At 48.2% G+C, this 14,843-nt stretch overlaps 1 protein-coding gene across 1 annotated transcript; it reads right to left on the bottom strand.

The window, feature by feature from the left end:
- Window positions 1-4,295: 4,295 nt before the first annotated feature.
- On the bottom strand, window positions 4,296-6,773 carry LOC138752575 (paired immunoglobulin-like type 2 receptor alpha). Its single transcript, XM_069915367.1, has 2 exons — window positions 6,629-6,773; window positions 4,296-6,178 (listed from the first exon to the last, which is right to left on the bottom strand). Exons 1-2 carry the CDS (start codon window positions 6,729-6,731, stop codon window positions 5,814-5,816), a joined length of 468 nt encoding a protein of 155 aa, XP_069771468.1. The 5' UTR covers window positions 6,732-6,773; the 3' UTR covers window positions 4,296-5,813.
- Between the last annotated feature and the right edge of the window lie 8,070 nt (window positions 6,774-14,843).

Here is a 14,843-nt window from a genome sequence, read left to right on the forward strand (position 1 = left end):
GGCCGGAAGGTGCTGTCACCACGCTGTACATCTTTGGACAGAAGTGGGGATACAGGGCTCACCTCTCACTGTCAGATGTGTTAGAAATTAAAGTACCTTTAAAGAAATTGCTCGAGACAAAAATTGAGAACAAAGAACATTTATTACTACAACAATGCAAAGTTGGGTGCTTCCCCTTACCCTGGGAATACACACACATACTGGGGCTCACCCAACTTTTATACAGTCAATTTCAGTATCAGAATGCCCTCCCCCTTACATTCTTCTGCCCCCCTGGATGGGTTTGGCATAGGTAATCCTTCCTGCCTACGTGCAGTTTCAGTACACTTGGAGGACCAGGGGGTATCCTGTGGGTGCCCCATCATGTCATTGTCCTTATTCACACCTTCCTGATTCTCTGGGCTACAGTCTCTTAATATGCAGAGTTGACTCATTCTATCTAGGGTTGGCTAATTTCATATGTATAAATCTGTGTATGGTTAGCTAATTAGAAATGTATGACTTGGTACTTCTGTCCAGGGCTAGGAGACCCTTATCTGATCCAGACTACCTCAACTTCCTACATTCTATTGTACCTTACCATTCCTTATCTTAGTGCTATGGTCTTGTCACAAAGACTAGAAGATTCTTATGTTAATCGTGCTGACTCTGCTTTCCTGCATCCTAAGCCCCAAGCTTATCCTGTTTGAACTGGTTACAGCCATTTTACTGATGAACTTTAGTTTCTTCCATGTTCATAATTTTAGATCAATTTTCCCATCTCTCACAATCCTCACTTTTCTTTTAGATCAGTAATATTGATCTTTCACCATGATCAGTGTTACTGATCTTTGGTTACTAGTGTCAGTGTGACTGATCCCCCCCCCCCTTTCCTCACTTTTCTTTTAGATCAGTAACACTGATCTTTCAAGTGTAAGGTGTAGTTTTACCCAGCTGGTCAATAACCGAATTGTAATGTCTGTGTAAAGTCTTTAGGTAGGGGAGCACCATGAAGGTCAGGGGAGTGAGTCCAGCTGCTTATTAGGGTTTGGAGTATCAGGCTCCAGTTCTCAGTAAAGAGTCTAGTCCATCCCATACGTTGAAATATTGAAGCAGTGTCTTTGAAGCACACGACCTTTGTAAGTGTTGTCCCGACGAAGTCTGTGAGAAGCGCTGCCTTCAGCAGCGAACGAGTAGCAGTCTATGAGAAGCGCTGCCTTCAGCAGCGAACGAGTAGCAGTCTATGAGAAGCGCTGCCTTCAGCAGCGAACGAGTAGCAGTAGTCAGGCGATTCCGTTTGATTGTGGCTCGTATCTGATGTCCTCTTCAGCCCCGAACCCTAGGGCCACCGATCTCCGAAGGCTGTTTGGAGCCTGATATTAAAGTGTCAAGCAGCTCACGTTGTTGGAAACTGGTGCTCCCTTTCATGGGGTGATGAAAAGTGACCAAGCAGGGGGGGATTGTTTCTTGTGATTTAACTGTGTGTTGCAGCTTGTCTGCTAACATTAGCATATATATCATTGAACTTGTGAGTTGCAGCCTGTCTGTGTACATTAGCATATGTATTAACTCTCTCTCTCTCTGTTACATGTACAATCCTGACTACCATTCTGTCTGTCTTTGTCCCACCATGTCCTTTGTGCTATCGCTTCAAAACTCCTGTCTTTAATACCTGTGTAGGCTATGATACAAATTAGATGTACTCCACTAAAGCTGTTTAATTCCCCTGGTCCGTATTGGGATCCCTTATATCCCATTATGACTATACATTAAATCTATGCCCTGTCTACATTCTAAAGGAGCTGAATTGTAACCTCTGCTGCCCCTATTCCAGGGGGTCTTAAAACATTAACGAACAATATTCCAAAGAAATTAGTAAACAACAATGAACAATACATGTAAAGCTCATTAAAAACTGCAATAAAATACAATAAGAACTGAATAAAACACAATAAATGTAAAGCTCATTGAAAACTGCAATAAAATACAATAAGAACTGAATAAAACCACAATAAATGTCAAGCTCATTGAAAACTGCAATAAAATACAACAATAACTGAATAATCAAAAGACAAGTAAAATACAACAATAACTGAATAATCATAAAAAAAAACAAGTAACACTACGGCACTTTGTCACGGCGCAGTGTAAGTTTCAGGTCTGATGGATGAGGAACTGCACGCCAGGTTGGGGTTTGAATCTGTGTGTCGTGGTGTTGTGGTTCAGAAGCTGGTTTAACCCTTTGAATGTGGGTCCAGCCTTTCTCTCTTGTTCTTACTGCGGTGTCTGTAATTAAAAGTACACAGAAGGGACCATCCCAGGCAGGTTTTAGTTGATCCTCTTGCCATGCTTTTACATAAACCCAATCGCCAGGTTTTAATAAAATGAATAACAATCTGACTTTCCTTTGTGTTAGTGTAAAAATTGTAAAATGAAACACAAACCATATTTGCATGGGTTTTGAATATGTTAGACCTTATTAAAATGCAGTTGGAGCTGCTTGTCTGTATGGGGCACAACCCTCCAATTTGTTAGAGTGAGTACATAACAGACATTGCAGCAACAAGAGCCCCTGCAAGAGAACTTGAAACATATTCAACCTTTAGTTCTGCCTTAAGTAAAATGCCTTGTGCCACAGCTCACAGGAGCTGGCCTTATTTAAAACAGTCTGTAAAACAGGCACCAAAAAAAGTTAAAAGATGTTCTTATGAAGATTGCACACACAATAATTTAAGTACAGGCTAGTTTCTATTATATTCCACTTAAAAGTTCTGCTGCATGAATCCTGGAGCTTGTGGAGTCATTATTGAATCAAGAAATATTGGTGCCATGCCAATCTCATTCTAACATGCCAATTTCTCCAGTCCTTAAGTCAAGATGTACTGAATAGCATCTGGTACAAGATCTGTGAGTTCTTAATGATATTATTCTTATGCACCCAATTGTTCTGAACTATGCCACCAATTTAAATCATATTCCACCTATTGTAGTACTCACACAGCACCATAGACCAGTTCGCAGGTTTATTTCTCCATTAAGCTGAATCCAGTTGCGCAGGGTTTACCTCCGTGATTATTTACAATGTAACTTCCGCACTACTGGATTTAAATATAAACCTGATGAATGGGGGAAAGTTATCATGAATTAAATAACAGCGGCAATACAGAGAAATTGTGCTGAGGCATTAATTTCACTCCAGAGGAAAATGCACCAGAGAAATGAATGATTAAACTTATAGGAATCCCCAGAGGTATCTTTATTCTCCAGAGGTGGGTGATCTTTAAACTCACGGACCTTGACTGCTGAATGTGTAGAAGAAATGTATTTGATAGGGCTCCATACCTCTAACTGCAAGACAAGAGCCTGAAGCCTCAATTTCAAGTGCCACAGTGCACTTAAAGGGACATGCACACTCCCCCTTCAACTGGCTGATCCAGCCACTTTACACATCAGATCCTTTCTTTATCTCACATACACTTAAAGTTAAGATGTATAGAACTCACCCTATTTGCGCAAACATTTCTCCCTGCAAATGTTATAACATCACTCAACTCTCAGGTACTCCCTGTGCAAAATCACTTTTAAATACAATTTATTTCATAAATTGGAATTAACTGGTAGTTAAATTCGCTAATTCTACAGTATTGAAAAACGATCATTTATGACATTTAATTTTTAGCATGAATTTTAATCAATATTGGTCAGTGACTGAAGTGGGAAGTCATGATTTATGAAATTATCTCTGGTCTCTACTCTCCCACTCCCTGCACTTCTCCCAACATTCAGGAGCTGGCACACAGTCCCTGCCTTTTTTTCCATGTTACTCATCTACTATTCCTTTAACTGCTTGCATCAAAATGTTAGCCTTTGCTTTCTGCTTATCCTCAGATGTCTGGACAAATGCTTTTTGTGTGATCTGTAGAAGCTGGGTTATTCCCTGCTCATGCCAATTTTCTGTCTTTTGTAATTTTCTCTTAATGTCTGGGGCTGAGTTGGTAACAAAACCTGTTAGTACCAATTGTTCCCCTGCTGGGGATTCTATGTCGAGACCCCCATATTGTATATATATATGGTCCCAAAAATTGGTCTAACTGTTCAGCACATCCCTGGGGATCTTCTATCAGGGAGGTCAGTTCTTTCTTAAAGTTACACACTTCAGTACTGGTCAGGGGCACATTTACGAACCCAAGACCTTCTCCTACGGGAACCTCCCGTAGGGGTCGCATCCAGCTAATTTCTGGTTTCTTTGATTTGTTTTCCTGTTCCCTGAGGAATACATCTCAAGGTTCTGCCACTTCTTCCTGAGGGATCTCACGCTGTTCGGAGTAACAATGCTCTACCTCTACTGTTAACGGGGGTGGTAATCGAGCGCTTTGTGAGCGAGTCACCATACCACTCCGGTTCTCCTCTCTCTTCTCTAGTGGTATGGGAGGAGGAGGGGGAGGTGCAGAAGGGTAGGCAATAGGAGGGGAAGGAAAGATAGGAGCCGGCATAGGAGGAACATAAGGTGGAGGGAGGGAATGTAACACATCCCAACCCTGTGGTTCAGGGACAAGAGGTTCCTCCTCTCTCTTATTCCTGAATTCTTTCTCATTCAAAACCAGCTGTTCAATGGATCCCTTGAGCCAGCAGGCTGCATATTCCCTGCTCTCAACATTGTCTGGCTGGTTTTGATAGAGCCATAAGTTCAAAGCTTCACACATCCATTCATCCTCGGATCCGAATTTTGGCCAGTACACGGAGCTCCCTTTAACCGGGCATCTCACCCATTCATTACAACAATACCTGACCATCGTCAGTTTGTCTTTACCGCGGGTCTTTCCTGTGCCCCACTCAGATAACATCATCCCAAGCGGGCTGTACGTAGCTATCTGGTGGTCACGTCCTGTGTCAGGACTCTCATCTCTACTGCCCGCTATTCCCATACTTAGGAACAAGTAAAATACTCTTACCGAGTTCTGGCAGTACTGCTCTAGCGCGCGTCCTTCCGCCGTTTGTTCTCAATGCCTCTTCTCGGATATCACTCGCTTCTTCCACTGACCAGCCACCCGTCGCCCGTGAGTCCAGCTGAATCAGCCGGGGTGCACCTACTCTCGTCGTCGGGGTACTCTGTCAGTGGAGGGAGTGTGATCCCGGACGAGTCCCCATTTGTTAGAAATTAAAGTACCTTTAAAGAAATTGCTCGAGACAAAAATTGAGAACAAAGAACATTTATTACTACAACAATGCAAAGTTGGGTGCTTCCCCTTACCCTGGGAATACACACACATACTGGGGCTCACCCAACTTTTATACAGTCAATTTCAGTATCAGAATGCCCTCCCCCTTACATTCTTCTGCCCCCCTGGATGGGTTTGGCATAGGTAATCCTTCCTGCCTACGTGCAGTTTCAGTACACTTGGAGGACCAGGGGGTATCCTGTGGGTGCCCCATCATGTCATTGTCCTTATTCACACCTTCCTGATTCTCTGGGCTACAGTCTCTTAATATGCAGAGTTGACTCATTCTATCTAGGGTTGGCTAATTTCATATGTATAAATCTGTGTATGGTTAGCTAATTAGAAATGTATGACTTGGTACTTCTGTCCAGGGCTAGGAGACCCTTATCTGATCCAGACTACCTCAACTTCCTACATTCTATTGTACCTTACCATTCCTTATCTTAGTGCTATGGTCTTGTCACAAAGACTAGAAGATTCTTATGTTAATCGTGCTGACTCTGCTTTCCTGCATCCTAAGCCCCAAGCTTATCCTGTTTGAACTGGTTACAGCCATTTTACTGATGAACTTTAGTTTCTTCCATGTTCATAATTTTAGATCAATTTTCCCATCTCTCACAGATGGGTTCCGGGGATGTTCTGCCAAGCCTTTATCCTCCGTCCATTGATTATTATCACCCTGCAGAAGTATTTGCTGGAATCTCTCTTCAGGAGCCTGTTTAGCTGGATGGTGCCTGTCTTTTCTTGGAGCGGGGATCCCAAGAACTTGATCCGACCTTGGTAGTCACGGTGTGTGAGGTTATTTGAAGAATCGAATATAAATTCCCCATGAAAATTATGAACTCTCCAAATGATGGTGATTGTCTGAGGTCTGTAGGTGTTTGGGAAGGTGAAGGAGCAGGGTATGGTGACCAACCCACCCACCTCGCCCTCCAGGGTTGCAGTCTGCTCCACCAGAAACCGGCCGTCCTTGGCGCCTGCTGAGGGAAGAGTAAAGGTGAAAATCAGCAGATCTCAACGCGTGTCTGTCATATAATAACTCCCGACCCCTCCCTGTGGGTGAGGGGCTAATAGCCATCATCTCCCTCTCTCCCTCCGCTCCACTCACAGTCCCACACCCCACCCATCAGCTCCTCAACGATTCCCAGCATTGAAGGGGGGCATGCGGGGATTTGCCATTCCAAATATAAACCCCCTGAATGCCCCGGGATTAGACCCCCGGCCTCTAACTCTGTTGTTTTATCTATAAAATCCTTGAATCCTGGGATTAGGTCTGAGTCTGTAACCCGCTCCCAGGGATCAGTTACTCCATCTATACACCCCCTTGGATTAGATCCCAGGAGGATTCCCACTCCCTGAGATCAGCTCAGGCCGTTCCCCACTTCCCGGATGCCTGTTTGAGGTGCCCATTTGAAGAAGTGTTCACTCACTGGTGGTGAGCGGCAGCAGAACGAGGAGCAGGGCGAGGTGCAGCGGCAGGGTCCATGGCAGGTCGTAGACAGACGCCAGGATGGATCCCATCCCTGCTGACATGCTGAGTCACCGCTTCTGATTTCTTCCTTCGCCTGTGATCATTTCCTTCCTCTTGACCCTGATTGCAGACTTGGGATTGCGTATTATGTAAACCACTGTAATGTTGGTCGAGCGTGCCTATTGGCCAGCTGTTCCCGTGGCCCAATCCCACAGGCTCATGTATAAAGGTGACTGTTCCACACCCCCCTGCAACTCAGTGCAGGATAGCCGAGCAGTGGGGGGGGGGGGGGGGATGTGCTATGTTCTCAAGTGAATTAAAACCTATTGGTTTCTCCACAATAGTCTCCTGCATCAGTTTAATTCACGACGTTTTCGACAGCCTCACCTGAGGCATCTACCAGCTTCGAACTCTGGCCGCGCTGTTTTGAGGCAGACCTCCTCGACTGTTGTGCGATCCTAGACCCTGACAAACTGCAAGTGCTGCCCTCCCGGGTCCACATCTGACAAACTCATGATCAGGGGCACCACAACGTGCCAGGAGGCCATGGACATCCCTGTAAAAATCAACGTTGTCTCTGCCCAGCACCTCCTTGTGACTTGAAAATGGCGACCTGGTGAACCTGACATCTCGGCAGGGCCCGTGAAGGCAAAGCTGCATCCATCGCGGAGGACCTGATCCAGGGGTTGCGGGGCATCAAGTTGAATTACATCCAACAGAAGCTTTTGGTGTAGGGGGAGCTCAGGCTGCAGAGAGCAGTTGAGCTGGTAGGTACGCTGAAGGTGGGTTTCCAGAATGTGGAGGCCTATCCAACTGACAATGCGGTTACCCCAGTCACAGGATGCGCCACCATCCACCCCCTCTCACTCCGCTCCACCAATGACTGGACTACAACAGCAGGGCTCGGCAAAAGCCTCCTGACCCTCTCGGCCAGCCGCAGTGATGACCCGGCCGCAGCATTCCGGGAACCCCCAAAGTGTGACCCGGATGAGCATCCAAGGAAAGGCGCCCACCCCCACCTGTCAAAGGATTCGGCCTGCTCCAGCTGCAGGAAGAAGGGACACTGCCACCAAAGTGTATTTAAAGTTCAAACCCCTTCCCAGCAGCGCCGCATGCGGACCATGGGGGGGGGCCATCTTCCGCAACACTGCCATCAGCTGGGGGCTGGCAGTGCCACGTGCGATCCAGGAAGGGGGCAGCCATCTTGGATGCCACATTCAGGACCCAGCTGCGGCACGTGCGTGCCATGGAGACCGCCATCTTTTATTTTGAATATTTTATTTATGATTTTCCAGACTCAAATTTAAACAGTTGTCAACAATATCAGTATCAATGTTAACATGGTCAGCACTGATGACAATTTACAATTGTCCATTTTATACAGTTTCTGCAGAGTTTATCTCCCTGCCTCCCCAGCGCCCATATTCAACACTGGATGTTTGACTGATCACAATTACACAGGACAGTGAAGACGTTCACAACAAAGGGATGGAAGATGTCAGAATTTTGTGTGTTTGCCATGGGACGACGGCGATAGCCTGTGATGGATTATGCTATATTTTAGATATATTTTATGGCAGGTTTTTTTAGTGCAGGTCACATACAAACACTTCCAAACACAGATCTCATTTACAATGCCAGAGCTTGGCTCAAGCCAGACAGTCCCAGTGCCTTTGCAAACACTTTGAAGAACACCTATAAAGACTTCACAAGTCAGTGTTAATTAGGCATGCTGTGGAGTAATAGGTTATTGTTTTGGAAAGTGACAGATGAACAGACTCAGAGGATTGGGCCTGGGGCCACAGTCTGTCTAAATGCAGTTTGCTGTTTTTAAGAGGGTCATGTGGTTTTCTCTGAGAGAAAATGAGAGAGAGAGAGAACTCAGTTCTACAGTTCAGCAGAAGCAGCGGAGACTGGAAGAGGACAAGCTGGTAAGCTTGTGGAAAACCCCCATTTGGAAGATGAGTCAGGAGTGCTCAGTTCAACCTGGTCAAAGCCCTGCAAGAGGAGAGGACTGGCTGTCTAATGTTTCACTTGAAATAAGGGAAAAGAAAAATGAACTCTGTGGTGACCTGAAAGAAAGAGGTTATCATCTGGAAAACCCTGATGGGGCAAGTTTCTTCGGCAAGACTCAAAAGTGGGATCCGTTTGTGTCCAACGAGCAACAAATCTCTGCCTGAAAACCGACAACAACCTTCCTGAGCTGTAACCATTTACCATTCAAGCGCCAAAGCTTGTTGAACTTCATGAATATTAAATTCTGTGCACAGTATGAGAATTGCCTGCAACCAGTGAACTTGGAGGAATGAGAAATGAGATTGAACTGTGAACCAAAGAACTTTTTTGAATTTACACACACATTACATACACGTGCACTTAGAATTAGAAGGGGGTTAAGTTAGGTTAGTTAATAGTGATGTTAAAGTGTGATTCTGTTTTGATGTTTGAAGATAATTAAAAGCAACTTTTGTTTAAGTAACTGTTGCTGCTGGGTTTTGGGGTCCTCATAACAAGCACAGGCTGCTTCATTTTCTTGACTTTACCTGGTTGGGATGAATTGGGCCCCCCATGCTCCCCCCCAAAACGGTTGAGGAGTAGGCGGGGCATGATGGTCTACCTATAGTCGCGCTCCCGCAAAATTTAAATGTGGTCGCCAAAATCTCTTTGAAAGTGTCGTATTTTTTTTCCTCAAGTTGTAACTGATTCTCTCTGATGGGGGGGGGGGGGGGGGGGGGACCAGGCTTGCGTTTCTGTGTTCTAGTGCATGACATTCAGACAGGAATCCGATTTCCAGGGAACTGCTAGGCACTTCCTGGCCGCTGCCAATACGATCATTACAAATTGGATTTGGAATTTGGACGGCTTCATTGTAAGCCATAAGTCCATTATATTCCCCAACAGGAACAACTCAGGGTCCTGTGGAAATTCTTTACTCTGATTTTCCCTAGGGCTTGGCCTAGCTCCACCCAAATAGGCCTCACCTTGGTACATGTCCAGGTCACCTGCACAAAGGTTCCTGTATCAGCGCTGCATCTAAAACATTGATCTGATAATTCTGATTGAGATCTGCTCAATATTTGTGGCATCAGGTTCACCTGGTGCAGAAAGTTATACTGCACCAGCCTGAACTGTGCACTGATGGTTGTAGTCATGCTGGTCTGACATAGGTCCGCTCATCAATTGCTATTGGTAAGTCCAAGTCCATCCTCTGTCTCAATTTGTGAAGACCTGGTTTGGGTGCTTGGAGCAGGAAATGCATTGCTAAGATGAACTTCCATGTGTTTCCAATAACGGTCTCTATGTCGCTGCACTCTGACTGGGCCGTAATTGGACCAAATTTGTCCTGTAAGAAAAATATGAGCAGCGGAATGTCTTGTTTGATAAACCATACTTGTCTGAGTTGTTAGAATGGCACAAGTTGCCCCTGCTTGTAACAGTCCTCTATGTACTCATCCACCCAGAGGACCGCCAGCACATGGCGTTCAAGGCGGATAGCCACCTCTTCTACTTCCTGTGGGTCCCTTTTGGTATCACGCACAGCGTCCCGGTCTTCCAGTGGGAGAAGGCCGGTATGGTGCATCAGTATGAGTTGCGGGCCACGTTCCCGTATCTCGGCAATGTCACCATCTGCGGCCACGACCTGCAGGACCATGATCCCAATCTCCAGAGATTTGTCGAGGCAGCCAAGATCCTGAAGCTGACTTACAACAAGGCCAAGTCCGGGTTCTGCCTGGTTGTGACGTGGAGAATGGCATAATTGGCCAGGACCCAGACCACATGGGATCTGGAACTTCTCCTCCCACACAGCCTCAAGGCCCTGAAGAGGTGCCTTGGGATTTTCTCCTATTATGCTCAGTGGGACCCTGACTATGCAGACAAAGCCCAGCCCCCTTATCAAAGCTACATCCTTCCCCAGGTGGAGGAGGCTTGCGCAGCCCCTGACCGCAGAGTCCGAAATTGCCAAGGCCACGATGCACGCGGTGGACGTATCCACCCCTTTTCAGGTGGAAAGCGAAGCGTCAGACTTTGCCCTGGCAGCCACCGTCAACCAGGCCAGCCAGTTGCATTCTTTACACGTACTCCTCAGGGCCCCGAGATTCGACACTCCTTTACACCTCACGGGTCCCCAACTATCTTTAACATTCCTGGGACCCCATATCCCTTTACACCTCCCAGAACCCCTTCTCCCTTTACACGCCCGGGACCCCATTTCCTTTTTCACTCCAGGGACCCCATCTCCTTTTACACCTACCCTACCCCCAGGACCCTGTATCCCTTTACACCTCCTGGGATACCGTCTCCCTTTACACCTCCCGCGATCCCATCTTCCTTAACAGTTCCCAGGACCCCATATCCCATTACAATCCCTGGGACTCCGTCTCCCATTACACCCCGGGAACCACCATCTTCCTTTATAACCCCCAGGATCCCATCTCCCTTTACACCTACCTTACCCCCAGGACCCTGTATCCCTTTACACCTCCTGGGATACCGTCTCCCTTTACACCTCCTGTGATCCCATCTCCCTTAACAGTTCCCAGGACCCCATATCCCGTTACAACCCCTGGGACTCCGTCTCCCATTACACCCCGGGAACCCCCATCTTCCTTTATAACCCCCAGGATCCTATATCCCTTTACACCCCCTGGGATCCTGTCTCCCTTTACACCCCCGAGACCCGTCTCACTTTACACACACTGGGGCATCATCTCCCTTTGCACTCCCCAGGAAACCGTCTCCCTTTACACCACCTGAGACACCATCTCCCCTTACACTCCCGGGACCCCGTCTCCCTTTACACCGCCCAGGACCCCGTCTCGCCTTATACTCCCGGGACCCCATCTCCATTTACAATCCTGCAACCCCGTCTCACTGTACAATCTACAGGACCCCGTCTCCACTTGCACTCCCGGGACTCAATCTCCATTTACACCCCGAGACCCCATCACCGTTTACATTCCCAAGACCCTTTACACTCCCGAGACCCCATCTCCCTTTAGACTCTCGAGACCTTGTCTCCCTTTACACTCCTGGTGTCCCATCTCCTTTTACAACCCCCCCCCCCCCCGAAACCTCGTCTCCCTTTATAACACCTGGGATCCCGTCTCCTTTTACACACCTGGGACCCCATCTCCCTTTACACTACTGGAACCCCTCTCACTTTACACTCCCGGGACCCCGTCTCGCTTTTCATCCACCTGGACACCATCTACATTTATGCTCCCCAACATCCAGTCTCCCTTTATACTCCCCAGGACCCCATCTCCCTTTTAAAAAAACCCAGGACCCTGTGTCTTTTTACACTCCCAGAATCCCATCTCCCTTTACACTGCCTGCCAGGACCCCATCTCCCTTTACACTCCCAGGACCCCATCTCCCTTTATCCTCCTCAGGACCTGGTCACCCTTTACACACCCGGGATCCTATCACCTTTTACACTCCTGGAACCCCGACTCTCTTTACACTTCCCGGACCCCATCTCCCTTTACACCACCCGGGATACTATCTCTCTTTACACCCACCCCGAGACCTCGTCTCCCTTCACACCACCCGGGACCCCGTCTCCTTTTACACACCCGGAGTCCATCTCCCTTTACACTGCCGGAACCCCATCTCCCTTTACACTCCTGGGAGCCCGTCACCCTTTACACCACCCGGAACCCGTCTCCCTTTACACTCCTGGCACCCCATCTCCATTTACACTCCCCGGGACCCCATCTAAATTTAAACTCCCGGGACGCCATTTCCCTTTACACTACGGGAATCCCGTCTCCCTTTACACCACCCGGGACACCGTTTTCCTTCACACTCCTGGCACCCCGTGTCCATTTACACTCCCGGACCCCGTTTCCCTATACACCACCTGGGACTCCATCTCTCTTTTCAGTACCTTGACCCTGTCTCTCTTCACATTCCCGAGACCCCGTCTCCCTTTATACTCCCCAGGAGCCCGTCTTTCTTTCAAAAAACCCAGGACCCTGTCTTCCTTTACACTATCGGGATCCCTTTACACCACTCAGGACTCCATCTCCCTTAACACCACCCAGGTTCGTCTACCTTTACACTCCCAGGATCCTGTCTCCCTTTACCCCCCCCCTCCCCCCCCCCCGAGACTTTACACTATGGGAACCCTTCTCCCTTTACATTCCCGGGACCCCGACTGCATTAACAGCACCCGGGACCCCGTTTCCCTTTACACTCCTGGCACACTTTACACTCCCGGGATCCCATCTCCATGTACGCTTCCCAGCATCCCGTCTCCCTTTACACTCCCGAGACCCCGTCTTCCTTTACACCCCGTGGGACCCCATCTCCCTTTATGCCACCCGGGACCCCATCTGTTTTTACACTCCTGGGACCCCTTCTCCCTTTATACTCCCTAGGACCCCATCTCCCTTTCAAAAAACCCAGGACCCCGTGTCCTTTTTTCACTCCTGGGACCCCATCTCCCTTTTCACTCTCGGGACTCCGTCTCCCTTTACACTCCCAGGACCCCCATCTCCCTTTACAATCCCGCGACCCCATCTCCCTTTATCCTCCCCAGGACCTGGTCTCCCTTTACACGCCCAAGACCCCATCACCTTTTACATTCCCGGGACTCTATCTCTCTTTACACTCACTCCCCGGACCCCATCTCCCTTTACACTCCCGGGATCCTGTCTCTCGTTACACACCCCCCGAGAACTCGTCTCCCTTTACACCACCCGGAGCCCGTTTCCCTTTACACTGCCGGAACCCCATCTCCCTTTACAATCCCGCGACCCCATCTCCCTTTATCCTCCCCAGGACCTGGTCTCCCTTTACACGCCCAAGACCCCATCACCTTTTACATTCCCGGGACTCTATCTCTCTTTACACTCACTCCCCGGACCCCATCTCCCTTTACACTCCCGGGATCCTGTCTCTCGTTACACTCCCCCCGAGAACTCGTCTCCCTTTACACCACCCGGAGCCCGTTTCCCTTTACACTGCCGGAACCCCATCTCCCTTTACACTCCTGGGAGCCCGATACACTTTACTTTACGGAACCCGTCTCCCTTTACACTCCCCGGGACCCCATCTAACTTTACACTCCCGGAACGCCATCTGCCTTTTCACCGCCTGGGACCCCCGCCTCACCTTACACTCCCACGTTCCCCTCTCCCTTTACTCTCCAATGGACCCCGTCTCCCTTTAGACTCCCGATACTCTGTCACCTTTTACAATCCCGGGACCCCACCTCCCTTTACATCCCTGAGACCCCATCTCCCTTTACACACCTCAGGACCCTGTCTCCCTTTACACTCCCGGGACCCCATCTCCCTTTGTACTCCCCAGGATCTTGTCTCCCTTTACACTCCCGAGACTCCGTCACCCTGTACACTCCTGGGTCCCCATCTCCTTTTACACTCCCAAGACTACTCTCCCTTTTCAACACCCTGGACATCGTTTCCCTTTACACTCCCGGGACCCCGTCTTCCTTGACACTCCCAGGACCCCGTCTCCCTTTACAATCGCGGGACCCCGTCTCCCTTTAACACTCCCCGGGATCCCTTCTCCCTTTACACTCCCCAGGACTTCAATCTTGTCTCTGAACTGGGAAACATGATCAGAGCATCTGATTGCAAAATATAAACAATAATTAAAGGCTCATGGTGTATGATTCAATAGGGACCATTAAATCTGTGAGACCAACACTTCTGTCCATATTGGGGTCACAGTTTCATCCACCCTCTGTCGTTTACTCCTATTTGTGTCAACAGAGATAGACAACTCCAAAACCTTTCCGTTAGCAACATCAAAACCAAGAATATATTGAATGTTCAATGTGAGTTTATTGTGATATATGTAAGTACAACGTACAGGTGCACTGGAATTCCGATGTGCTGCGGCCACGGGTACATAGGATACAGTCAAAGTTTAAATTACCACACGATGCAAGACAGAACAAAGGAGATTCAAATGTTCGGCGAGAGGTATATTCTGCAGGTGGACAGCAGGACACGGGGAAATGGGAACATGTCGATAAAGGCCTTTTTCTCAAATTACGTGCACGTTCAGTCTGGGACCAAGGATCACGGATGGATGGGTGAAAAGGGTCAAGGAGGGACGCACACAGTGGACCCACGGAGTCCCTCCACTCTCCCATTGTAAACTCCGGACCATGCATCCCGTGGGCTCATCTCTCCCTTCCC

Source organism: Narcine bancroftii, chromosome 2 (assembly GCF_036971445.1).
Source record: "Narcine bancroftii isolate sNarBan1 chromosome 2, sNarBan1.hap1, whole genome shotgun sequence".
Lineage (NCBI taxonomy): Eukaryota > Metazoa > Chordata > Chondrichthyes > Torpediniformes > Narcinidae > Narcine > Narcine bancroftii.

Bases quoted from the DNA above. Each gene is read 5' to 3' on its own strand.
- LOC138752575 (XM_069915367.1), bottom strand. From the start codon at position 6,731: ATGTCAGCAGGGATGGGATCCATCCTGGCGTCTGTCTACGACCTGCCA. The intron at 6,179-6,628 runs GTGAGTGAACAC...CTCTTCCCTCAG, and splicing joins TCTGCTGCCGCTCACCACCA to CAGGCGCCAAGGACGGCCGG.